At 42.0% G+C, this 13,022-nt stretch overlaps 1 protein-coding gene across 3 annotated transcripts in view; it reads right to left on the bottom strand.

Annotated features, from left to right (window-relative positions):
- Positions 1 to 2,564: 2,564 nt before the first annotated feature.
- Positions 2,565 to 13,022, bottom strand: part of PRDM15 (PR/SET domain 15) — a 391,258-nt gene continuing 380,800 nt past the window's right edge. For all 3 annotated transcript variants that reach the window (XM_030203815.1, XM_030203817.1, XM_030203816.1), the window contains one exon: positions 2,565 to 5,615. In XM_030203815.1, coding sequence (XP_030059675.1) covers positions 5,124 to 5,615 — 492 coding nt within the window. In that variant the 3' untranslated portion in view covers positions 2,565 to 5,123. The remainder of the gene's footprint in view (positions 5,616 to 13,022) is intronic.

The following is a 13,022-nucleotide window of genomic DNA, read 5'->3' as shown; positions in this document are numbered from 1 at the left end:
AAATAAGTACCTGCATATAATATGTAAGCCGAATTGAACCTGCTATGAGTGGGAAAGTGCAGGGTACAAATGTAACAAAAAAAACCCCAAAACAAAACCTGCTGGACATAGAAAATACTGAAGAGCTGGACTGGACGCCAAGAGATATATGTCTCAGCTCAGTCTCTATCTCCACCTGCTGGTTGATGGACACAACTATCTCACAGGTTTTGTAATAGTGGGAAGCTACGCAATGGAAATATAAGAAATGGAATTGTGGAGACGGATTCTTTTTTTAAAGAGTCAGTGTGGAAGATCCCTGAGACTGTAAATTATTTTTACACAAAGGAATAGGTGTACCCAATAACCAGGAAACCCCTACCTTCTGAGACTTTGTTGTGCTGGGGGGAACAGGTGTGCCCAGCAAACTGGGAAACCCCTACTTTCCCATATTTATTGAGCAGAGATAAAAGATATGTGATATGTGTTATCTACAATGTTTATATAACATTGTACAACCTCAGGACAGAAAGACTATCTCAAAGCAGTACTACTACTACTACTACTATTTAGCATTTCTATAGCGCTACAAGGCATACGCAGCGCTGCACAAACATAGAAGAAAGACAGTCCCTGCTCAAAGAGCTTACAATCTAATAGACAAAAAATAAAAAATAAGCAAATCAAATCAATTAATGTGAACGGGAAGGAAGAGAGGAGGGTAGGTGGAGGCGAGTGGTTACAAGTGGTTACGAGTCAAAGGCAATGTTAAAGAGGTGGGCTTTCAGTCTAGATTTAAAGGTGGCCAAGGATGGGGCAAGACGTAGGGGCTCAGGAAGTTTATTCCAGGCGTAGGGTGCAGCGAGACAGAAGGCGCGAAGTCTGGAGTTGGCAGTAGTGGAGAAGGGAACAGATAAGAAGGATTTATCCATGGAGCGGAGTGCACGGGAAGGGGTGTAGGGAAGGACGAGTGTGGAGAGATACTGGGGAGCAGCAGAGTGAATACATTTATAGGTTAGTAGAAGAAGTTTGAACAGGATGCGAAAACGGATAGGGAGCCAGTGAAGGGTCTTGAGGAGAGGGGTAGTATGAGTAAAGCGACCCTGGCGGAAGATGAGACGGGCAGCAGAGTTTTGAACCGACTGGAGAGGGGAGAGGTGACTAAGTGGGAGGCCAGCAAGAAGCAGATTGCAGTGGTCTAAACGAGAGGTGACAAGGGTGTGGATGAGGGTTTTGGTAGAGTGCTCGGAAAGAAAGGGGCGGATTTTACGGATGTTGTAAAGAAAGAAACGACAGGTCTTGGCGGTCTGCTGGATATGAGCAGAGAAGGAGAGAGAAGAGTCAAAGATGACCCCAAGGTTTCGAGCTGAGGAGACAGGGAGAATGAGAGAGCCATCAACAGAAATAGAAAAGGGGGGGAGCGGGGAGGTGGGTTTGGGGGGGAAAATGAGAAGCTCGGTTTTGGTCATATTTAATTTCAGGTGGCGTTGAGACATCCAGGCAGCAATGTCAGACAAGCACGCTGAAACTTTGGTTTGGATGCAAGGTGAGATATCAGGGGTAGAAAGGTAGATTTGGGAGTCATCAGCATAGAGATGGTAGGAAAAGCCATGGGATGAGATTAATGAACCAAGGGAAGAAGTGTAGATAGAAAAGAGGAGGGGACCAAGAACAGAACCCTGAGGTACGCCGACAGGCAGAGGGATAGAAGTAGAAGAGGATCCACCAGAGTGAACACTAAAGGTGCGGAGGGAGAGGTAGGAAGAGAACCAGGAAAGGACAGAGCCCTGGAATCCAAGTGAGGACAGGGTATCGAGAAGTATGCTGTGATCGACAGTGTCAAAAGCAGCGGAAAGATCAAGAAGAATGAGGATGGAATATTGACCTCTGGATTTAGCCAGTAATAGGTCATTGGAGACTTTAGTAAGCGCAGTTTCGGTTGAGTGGAGAGGGCGAAAACCAGATTGTAATGGGTCAAGAATAGCATGTGAGGAGAGAAAATCAAGGCATGCTTTGCATGAGTTTTCTGTAAAGTCACTTCGAGCCCCATATCTGTTTCTGAGTATTTGTGGTGAAGAGGGAAATCTATGCCCTAGCCTTGAAGGGAAATGCTTTCACCCTGAAGAGAACCTGCTTCTTTGGAGATGAGTATGTGTGATGAATGAAGAGAGGAGAGGACCAGGATAAAATAAATGTTCTGTGGCACCCTGGGGTGTGATACAGCTAATGGATTGCCCTGAACAAAAGGAACCCCCCCTCTCCTTACATATACATTCAAAATGATCCATTCAGCCCTCTGAAATGTTTCTTTTAAAAAGCACTTAGGTGGCTGGCACCACCATCACTGACTACATAAATGCTTAGGAATATTAGCCTCAGAGGGTGCAACAAAGACAGACAACCCTGTCTGTGCCCTTATGGCTTTTTGCCACAATCCAAGACAAGATGCTGGGCTACATGTATCTTTGGTATGACCCAGTTTAGTAATTTATAAGGCTCTTATACTATTATGCAGGAGCTATGCCTGACAGCAAATAAAAACACAGCTCAGCTACTTTGTTAAAAATAATAATCTACAGCGCATACAACTTGAACACACTGTGGTTTTATTCCATAGTCATAACAGCTTGCTCAAAGTCAACCCAATTAGACAAAGCTGTGAAAGCAAAAGGTCACTGAAGCACTTGATTGCTTACCCTCTTCAGGTACTACTGAACATAATCAACTCATTTTTCTTGGAAAATATTTGACCATTTTCACATGGGGATACTTCATTTTTGTATTAGTGTTCTGAGGCTTGATGGCTGCCAAATGGCCATTATTTATAGATGTTGTTGGCCAGCAACCTGTTAAACTGAAAGCAAAAGTTTCTTTGAGTTCATCTAGATAATAAAAATACTAGGTCACTCACTGGTTTTTCTGAGTTACTAGTGACTAATGAATTGGTATCTTGAAGTATCAGAAATCTGATGGTTTGAGTGATTACAAACAGGTGACCCCAATCAGCTGTCAGGGTTGCCACTTGCCACCAGATTTCTAAAGCTTTAATCAAATTCTCTCCCCCATTTCCCCAAAGTTCTATATTTCAGTATCAGACAGCACATGAGCAAGACCTTTCACTTACCATGAAGGTCAGAAAGATTTTAGGGTGTGTGATGGGTGGTTCACCAGATATTCTAACAGGATACTTGCATACCCTTGTCTTAAATTTGTTCCTCCAGTGGCTGTGCTGAGGTTGGAACAGGATATTACAAACAGGGACCATTCCCCCTGGGAAAGTTGTGATTAAGACTGATTCTAATTAAGCTCTCCCTGTTCCATCCCAGAGTGATCTAGGATTGTCATTTTTCATTCTCTGCTTTCATCCCTTGAATCTGTAACATCCCAAGGCCTCTATACTCATCTGGCTGCTTTGTCATTAGAAACTAGAAATTACACTCCCTATTGCTAAAATTAATGTGATCCCAGATGATGATGAAAGGAATTTTCTGCCCCTACCCCCTTTCACATGCTACTATGTGTATGTGTATAAATGAGCGTGGAATGTGTGCAGGTAGGCGGGTGAGATGTCCAAGTGAATTGTGTGTAGGCACGTGTGTGAAAGTGGAGGACGGTGGGGTGGGGAAGGGTTGGGTGTGTGGGGTGCCCCACTGTCTGGTCCTTGAGGTCTCCAGTCCATTATATTCTTTTTCATCTCCACTACAGTCTCATTTTCCTTCCTTTTCTCTTTATTGTTTTTTTTCTTCCAAGCTCCTAAATCAGTTTTGGCACCTGTATCATTTCCCTGACTGGCAGGGGGTGGGAAGGTCAAGAAACCGGGGCTTTCTTCCTGCTGTCCTACTCACTGTCTCTACTCCAGGCCAGTCCTCCCCTTGGTTGGGTCTGCACAGGTTAATTGCATGTCTTATTGGCTTCCAAGGGCCAATGAAACTACAGCAATCTCAACCCCTCATTCAGCGCAAGTAGGTCGACAGGATCCTGGAATGGGCTCAGTGGGAGACTGGGGCTGTAGGAGTAGCAGCAGCTGACATCATAGCTCCATCTCTGTGAGCAGATCATGGCATTTCTTTTTTGACTGGTATAGATAAGCTCATGATCTAAGGTGGGAATTCTGTGACTGCCTTTGGGGTCCCAATCCACAGTTTGAGAACCACTGTTCTAGAGCTAAACCTGTAGCAGGTGCTCTTATTCTAAACCAGGAGGTTGCTGCCTTTAGTTCTGGCTCATAAATTCATTTTCCATAATACAAAAAGAGTGCTATGGCTGAGAAAATTTTAAGAACTGCAATGATGACCATATTTGTACTAGATCTTGCAAAATTATATTTGACAATGTATTTCTTGTAATTGTGAGAAAGTCAAGAACAGAACGATTGATTCAGCTAGCGGGGACAAGTCTAAACTGGTTGTGTAGTAAAATATATTGTCTCCTAGAGCTTTGATGTCATTAGGCAGCATCCCTTGTCTCAGCAAGATATTTAGGCCAGAGTGGAAAATACAGTGTAATACACTTGACCCAACAGTGCTCATGTCCTGACTTCCTCCCTCACAATGACAGTGATTAATGTGGATAAGCTTTTACTTAATGGGGTGCAGATTGTGTATGTGTGTGTGGTAAGGGGGTTGCCTTTCTGCTAACAGATTTGGAATCCTCAAACCCTTCCAGATACTACTGCTGCTTTTGCTAGTCAGTTTTAGCTTATGCTACTGTTTCATCTTCATTTGGAGTCTAACTAATAATGGCAGTTTCCAGCCATTTTCTTCTCTCCCCATCCCATTATTAAAAAAAACTTTCCAAACAAAACTGTACCCAATGTGTATGGCACAATACAGACCTAGAGCAAAATACGTAAGTTCTTAGTGATCCTCTCCTTGGCGCACTGAAAGTCTGTCACCACTCACACCATCCATATTACCATCTGACTGGCCAGTGCTGCTCAAAATGCAAAGGCCAATCAGATACCAGGGTATATGACATCATAACTGATTCCAGATTTTGCAGGAAAAATAAAAATCAACTGAAGAATTTCTAAACAAAAACAAAAAACAAACGTCCCCATCTTAAAAGAATGGCGTTTTGACCTTTACTGGATGAGGTCCCCCTTTTAAGGTAAACTTTAGGTATTCCAGCCATGATCAATATGTCTAATAGCTATACATCTGCTGCTGCTGTTCTTTTGCCTGAACCTCTGGTTGGACTGGCTGTGGCTGTGCTGATGGCTGTGCGGGCTGTAGTACCTCTGTCTGTGGCACCGCTCTCCATGATAGAGGCTGCTCTGTGATCTGGCTCCCCAACGGTGCAATTGAGTTCACTAAGGTGGTCAGGTTGATAAAGTGGGCCACAGACTGGGGATTGGCTGCTACCTCTTGTTCTGTTGTGCCTGCAGATGTGATGGGGATGTCACTTGGCCGGTTGTGCAGCACAGTGCTTCCAGTGACTGTGTCAAAGGTCACTGTAAGGATGGAGCTGTCGAGCTGTAGCTGACGGTCTGGTGTTGTGAGGTGGCCAACTGTGATGGGCTGAAGGCCAGCAAACTGGTTTGTGGCAGGTGTGGTGATTGGCGTCACAGTGATATTTGTCAGTCCTATCGTACTGGAAGGAGCTGTCACATTGGGGTCAGCCAAGGTCACCACTACCTAAAGGAGACAAAAAAAATGGATACTAATATTATTGTACTCTTGCATATTACTGGATTTTATCTCTCTCTCTATATATATATATATATACACACACACACACACACACACATATATATATATATATATATATATATATATATATATATATATATATATATATATATATATATATATATTATGCTGCAGTTAGGAGTGCCCTCCTCTCTGTCAATTAAACATTTTAATATTCAGTTATTAGTTTTGAAATTCTTTTTTCAGCCATTTCCCAGCTATTTCTCTAAATTTCTTGCAAAGACCATTTTAGGTAGCTCAACACAGATTACTTCATTAGAACTAGAAACTGATCATGCAGGATAGGTGTCATGCTATTTGTCCTTTCAACCCAATGGAAGTTGGAAAGAATTATACAAAAGGGATCAAGACTGTTTGTCTGTACATCTGTCTAGGAGCAAAATAGTTCTCAAAAAATTTAAAGGAATGGGATGAAACTTGGCATGGCACAAACACCAGTGAAGACACATGGAAAATGGGCCTGGCCATCTGGTGTTCTAGAGAAAAAGAAAATGGCAGTTGGTAACGCTAGAATTGTCTATGATTGAAAACAACAGCCCAAAACCCTCCAGCTGAAACACATTGCTATATGGGTCTTAAGTTTTTCTGATGGTACTTCTCTTTATAGAGTAGAAGTCGCAGTATTTTGTCATGAAACATTTTGTGGTGGGTTCTTTTATAAAATATGCACATACACAGCAACTATGCCTCTGCTCAGCTGAGAATATCTACATGTAGATTGCATAAAAATTCGTACATAATTTTTTTGCACATGTATGCAGTCACACATTATATTTAAAACAAAAAAAACTTTTCAGTATCTAAAGCAGGCTTTGCACATGAAAAACAAATCACTTAAAAATATTACCCCCCTAAAAGTCAATACAAATGAAGTTGAATTAATTAGCTCAAAGGAAGCTGGCATCATGTGTGAGTCTGCTGACTACCATGGTTGACTGACTTTGGGCGCACGTGTTTAGGGGAGTGTGGAAATGGAGATGATGAAAACCGGCTGCACAAATCCTCCTCCCCAGTAACATAGTAAACTAGTAAAAAAGCCCCGTTTCTGATGCAAATGAAACGGGGGGCTAGCAATGTTTTCTTCTGTGTGCATGTGGGAGTGTGTGTGTCCCTGCCCTCTGGCCTCTCTCCCCTCCCCCCTCTGAGTCCTTCACTGTTACAGAGCCAGCGATTTGATTTCGTGCTTTGCTGTCCCCTCCCCCCTCTGAATCCTTCACTGTTACAGAGCCAGCGATTTGATTTCGTGCTCTGCTGTTTTCCTTCACTGACTGTGTTACAGAGAGGGCGGGGCAGACACTCATAGGGAAACCGGATATCTCGCCCCCTTCACACTTCCGGCTGGAGGCTTCATAGAACATTGGTGTTGCCTTTTATATAGAGAGATGATGGCTGATAAAAGACCTGAACAGTCCATCCAGTCTGCCCAGTAGTCATATTCATTATCAATTCCTGATTAAATCAACAATGAACAAGATATTTGATCATGGTCTTTCATTGGTGTTTCTGGGACACAGATTGTAGAAGTCCACCCAGCTCAGTCCTTATATTCCAATTACTGGAGTTGCAGTCCAAGCCCATTCCAGCCTATCCAAATCTGTCTTGTCACTTGCGGGACTCAGACCATAAAAAGCCTGCCTACCAATGTCCTCGGTTCCGGCTAGAACATAGACTTACAAAGTCTGCCTGGCACCGACTTTTCTTTACACTGGAGTTGCCATCCGAGTGTCACTCACACATCCACACACATGTAGCCATTTAAGGGTGATTGTTTTTTTTAATACTGTCCATTTAATAAATAAAGTGATGTGGTAGCTATGTTAGTCCACTTTTAAAGGTAATAAATAGAAATAAAACAAAACATAGAAAAGAAAATAAGATGACAGCTATGTTTTGTTTTATTTCTATTAATTACATTTTCTAAATAGAGATCTTCTGTGTTAATCCCATGCCTTTTTGAATTCCATCACTGTTTTGATCTCTACCACTTCCTCGGGAGGGCACTCCAGGTATCAATCACCCTCTCTGTCAAAAAGAATTTCCTATGCACGGCAAACACTAACCTGCCTTCTGACCTCCTCCTGGAGCAGAAAGCTAGTACCTTTCTGTTCTGTTGTACTGTGAACAGATCTACCTTAGAAGCTTCCAAGAAAGATGTTGTTCACCACAATCTAATTCAGGTACAATTTGTGTGGGCCCAACTGATGTCTCAATCTGTCTGTTAGAATGTTTCCCCAGCTTGCCAGAAAAGCAGCTCTTAGGCTTGTCTATAATAGATGGCCCAGTGCCATAATTTGACAGCTTCTTGACAAAGGAGGAGAGATCATTTTCCTTCCTGTTTGTTTAGGTAGTTTGATTCTTAACTCACTCCCCATCTGTTTTTGTGAAAGATCCAGAACTGTGTCTCATACCTGCCCTCTAGAGGATTTTAAATGCCAGCCTTTATTCAGGCCTAGTGTCACTCTCCAATGGAAGCAGGCACTAATTCAACCACTTATTAAAAAAAAAACAAAAAAAAAACAACCTCTGAAATTGATAGGCCTGTCTCTAAAATGCCCTTTTTACTTAAGATTGCATAAAAGGCGGTATTGCTTCAATTGTGTAGTTTCATTTAGAAAGAAACATAGTACTGAAATCTTGTTGACTGCTCTTATGCATGACATACAGATATTCCTGGTTCAGGTAAGTTAGCCATTATTGTTTCTTTAGATCTTTCATTAAGTTCTCTTATCCCGTGTTTCCTGTAATTAAAGTTATTTTCAGGGTCTGCCAATTTTCAGTTCCTGCAGTCCCCTTTAACCCATAGGGTCCCACAGCGAACAGTGCTGGCTTCTTCTTCAATCTGTTCATTAGCCCCCTGACCATGCTTGTTCAATCATTATTCAGAAGACATACACCTACATAGTAACATAGTAGATGACGGCAGAAAAAGACCTGCACGGTCCATCCAGTCTGCCCAACAAGATAAACTCATATGTGCTACTTTTTGTGTATACCTTACCTTGATTTGTAACTGCCATTTTCAGGGCACAGACTGTAGAAGTCTTGCCCAGCACTAGCCCCACCTCCAAACCACCAGCCCCGCCTCCCACCACCGGCTCTGCCACCCAATCTCGGCTAAGCTTCTGAGGATCCATTCCTTCTGAACAGGATTCCTTTATGCTTATCCCACGCATGTTTGAATTCCGTTATCGTTTTCATCTCCACCACCTCCTGTGGGAGGGCATTACAAGTATCCACCACTCCATGAAAATATACTTCCTGACATTTTTCTTGATTCTGCCCCCCTTCAATCTCATTTCATGCCCTCTAGTTCTACCGCCTTCCCATCTCTGGAAAAGGTTCATTTGCGGATTAATACCTTTCAAATAGTTGAACGTCTGTATCATATCATCCCTGTTTCTCCTTTCCTCCAGGGTATACATGTTCAGGTCAGAGGATGGTGGTTAATGGAATTCGCTCGGATGAGGGAAAGGTGAGTAGTGGAGTGCCTCAGGGATCGGTGCTGGGGGCTGATTCTGTTCAATATATTTGTGAGTGACATTGCCGAAGGGTTAGAAGGTAAAGTTTGACTTTTTTGCGGATGATACTAAGATTTGTAACAGAGTGGACACCCGGGAGGGAGTGGAAAACATGAAAAAGGATCTGTGGAAGCTAGAAGAATGATCTAAGGTTTGGCAATTAAAATTCAATGCGAAGAAATGCAAAGTGATGCACTTAAGGAGTAGAAATCCATGGGAGACGTATGTGTTAGGCGATGAGAGTCTGATATGTACGGACGGGGAGAGGGATCTTGGGGTGATAGTATCTGAGGATCTGAAGGCAATGAAACAGTGTGACAAGGCGGTGGCCGTAACTAGAAGGTTGCTAGGCTGTATAGAGAGCGGTGTGACCAGCAGAAGAAAAGAGGTTTTAATGCCGCTGTATAAGTCGTTGGTGAGGCCCCGCCTGGAGTATTGTGTTCAGTTTTGGAGGCCGTATCTTGCTAAGGATGTAAAAAGAATTGAAGCGGTGTAAAGAAAAGCTACGAGAATGGTATGGGATTTGTGTTACAAGACGTATGAGGAGAGACTTGCTGACCTGAACATGTATACCCTGGAGGAAAGGAGAAACAGGGGTGACATGATACAGACGTTCAAATATTTGAAAGGTATTAATCCGCAAACAAACCTTTTCTGGAGATGGGAAGGCGGTAGTACTACCTAGTACATGGAAAAACCACCCAACTGTAGAGGAATGGAGTTACCACTACGAAAAGTCACAGGAAAACACAAAAAAAGAGTAGGGTATCTAATAGAAACATAGTAAGTGACTGCAGATAAAGACCTGAACGGTCCGGTCCCATCCAGTCTGCCCAACAGTCATATTCATTACCAATTCAAGATTAAATCAACAATGAACGTGAGATTATATACTTGATCATGGTCTTTCTTTGATGTTTCAGGGACATGGACCATAGAAGTCCACCTGGCTCTGTCGTTATGTTCCAACTACTGGAGTTGCTGTCAAAGCTCATTCCAGCCTATCCAAATCTGTCATGTCATTTGTGGGACACAGACCTAAAAGTCTGCCCATCACTGTCCTCACATTCCAAATTACTAGAGTCTCCATCGAAACCCAGTATCCAACAGTGGCCAATCCAGGTCACAAATGCCTGGCAGAAACCCAAATAGTAGCAACATTCCATGCCACCAATCTCAGGGCAAGCAGTGGCTTCCCCATGTCTGTCTTGATAGCAGACTATGGACCTTTCCTCCAGGAACTCATCCAAACTGTTTTTTAAACCCAGATACGCTAACCACTGTTATTACATCCTTCTTCAAAGAATTCCAGAGCTTAACTATTCGTTGAGTGAAAAAGTATGTCCCCCTATTTGTTTTAAAAGTATTTCCATGTAACTTCATTGAGTGTCCCCTAGTCCCCAAATCTGGTCCTGGAGGCACTCCAGCAAGTCAGATTTTAGGGATACTCACAATGAATATTCATGAGATAGATTTGCATGCAATGGACGCAGTGCATACAAATCGCTCTCATGAATATTCATTGTGGGTATCCTGAAAACATGACTGGCTGGGGTGCCTCCAGGATCAGGTTTGGGAACCACTGCCCTAGTCTTTGTACTTTTTGAAAGAGTAAAAAAAAATTGATTTAATTCTACTCGTTCTACATATTATATCTTGCCTTAGCCGTCTCTTTTCCAAGCTGAAGAACCCTAACCTCTTTAGTCTTTCCTCATATGAAAGGAGTTCCAACCCCTTTATCATTTTGGTTGCTGTTCTTTGAACCTTTTCTAATTCCACTATATCTTTTCTGAGAAAAAGAGACTAGAATTGAATGCAATACTGAAGGTGAGGTCGCATTATGGAGCGATATAGAGGCATTATAGTATTTTCGGTCTTATCATCCCTTTCCTAAAAATAATGTTTGCTTTTTTGATAGCTTAAAAAGGAATAAATTCTATCAAACCAACAACACCCCCTCTTCTTTTCAGAGATACTGTTTAAGCTTGCTTAGGAACTGAATACAGTCTCAATATGCTTTGAATGACAGAGGAAAAAGCCTCAACAGACTCGATTATTACAGTCACAAAACTGTCATTTGTTTAGGAGTGCTAGCTGTCATCACTGGCATAAAAAACTGCCGCATGTAATGTTTCTGCTTATTCATTTATCAATTATTAGGTCTGTGGGGACCAGAGAGAGCAGCACGGCATCTACGATAAGATAAGTGTCCCAATAATTGATAAATGAATAAGCAGAAACATTACATGCGGCAGTTTTTTATGCCAGTGATGACAGCTAGCACTCCTAAACAAATGACAGTTTTGTGACTGTAATAATTGGAGTCTGTTGAGGCTTTTTCCTCTGTCATTCTAAGCATATTGAGACTGTATTCAGTTCCTAAGCAAGCTTAAACAGTATCTCTAAAAAGAAGAGGGGGTGTTGTTGGTTTGCTTTTTTGATACTGCCACACACTGGCCCCAAAATTCAGCATATTGTCTACAATGACACCTAGATCTTTTTCTTGGGTGCTGATCCCCAAGGTGGACCCTAGCATCATGTAACTATGATTTGGACTGTTCTTCCCAATGTGCATCACTTTGCATTTGTCCATATTAAATTTCATCTGCCATTTGGGTGCCCAGTCTTTCAATTTCCTAAGGTCTTCCAACCTTGAATAGTTTTGTGTCATTTGCAAATTTAATCACCTCACTTGTTCTGATTTCCAGATCAAGTTTCAGGTTTTATTAAAGGCTTACTATCCTGCCTATCAGAGCAAATGTCTAGGTGGCTTACACACTAAAAGTTACATCAAAACAGTTTAATGCATATGCATGGACAAAACAGGACATAGGAGGGAGAGGGGGCAGAACTACAATATCCAAATAGGAAAGAGGGGATGGTTAAAAAAAAGGGGGAGGAGAATTAAAACTGCAGTCAATCAGGCTCAACTTCCATGGTTGTTGATGGAAGTGTAAATAAATGGAGGTTTAGGAGAATGTGTCTGAAAACAAGAAGGCCTTAAGCTCCTTTTTGAAACTTTGAAGAGAAGTATGGTGGCGAAACAGCTGTGGCAACCTATTCAATATTCTGGGCCCTGTACAGAAAAAATATTTTTTCTAGTATGTTTGTGTACAATCTCACAAAAAGATGGTACTATCAGCAAATTTTGGAGGATAACCGAAGGGGTCTCTGGTTAGCATATGGAACTAGTATCCGAGACAGATAGGGCGGTTCATCACCAGTGTGATGGGTCTTATAGACCAACTGTAGAATTTTATAAATAATACAGTGGGGCTAGGGAGCCACTGGGCGGCTTTAAGAAGAGGGGTAACATGGTCATATTTCTTTTTACTGGTTATTAATTTTATAGCAGTGTTTTGGATTGTCTGTAAACGTCTAACATCAGTGGTTTTAAGGCCTACATATGAGTTACAGTAGTCTAATCTACTGATCACAAAGGAGTGTATAAGAATATTAACAGCTGGCAGATCAATAAATGGACGAATGGTTCAAATCTGTTTCAGCCAGTAGAAGCAGTTCTTAGTTATACTCTAAATCTGTTGGGAGAATGAGAGAGATTCGTCTAAATAGATTCTGCGGATTTTAGTGGATTGCACTTGTAAAACAGGTGTAGAATTAAGGAGAATGGGATGTGGGAGGATGCTATTTAAAGAGTTGGAGAACAGGATACATTTTGATTTTCCTGGGTTAAGGATATGCTTATTTTGTTGCAGCCAATTGTTTATTTGTACTAGATCACGATACAAGGATTGAATCATATGGGTATTTGCAGGGTTGATATGATGTAAAAGCTGTATGTCATTTGTGTATA

The sequence above is a fragment of the Microcaecilia unicolor genome, chromosome 5, assembly GCF_901765095.1.
Source record: "Microcaecilia unicolor chromosome 5, aMicUni1.1, whole genome shotgun sequence".
Lineage (NCBI taxonomy): Eukaryota > Metazoa > Chordata > Amphibia > Gymnophiona > Siphonopidae > Microcaecilia > Microcaecilia unicolor.
This window is presented reverse-complemented; position numbering and strand designations above follow the sequence as displayed.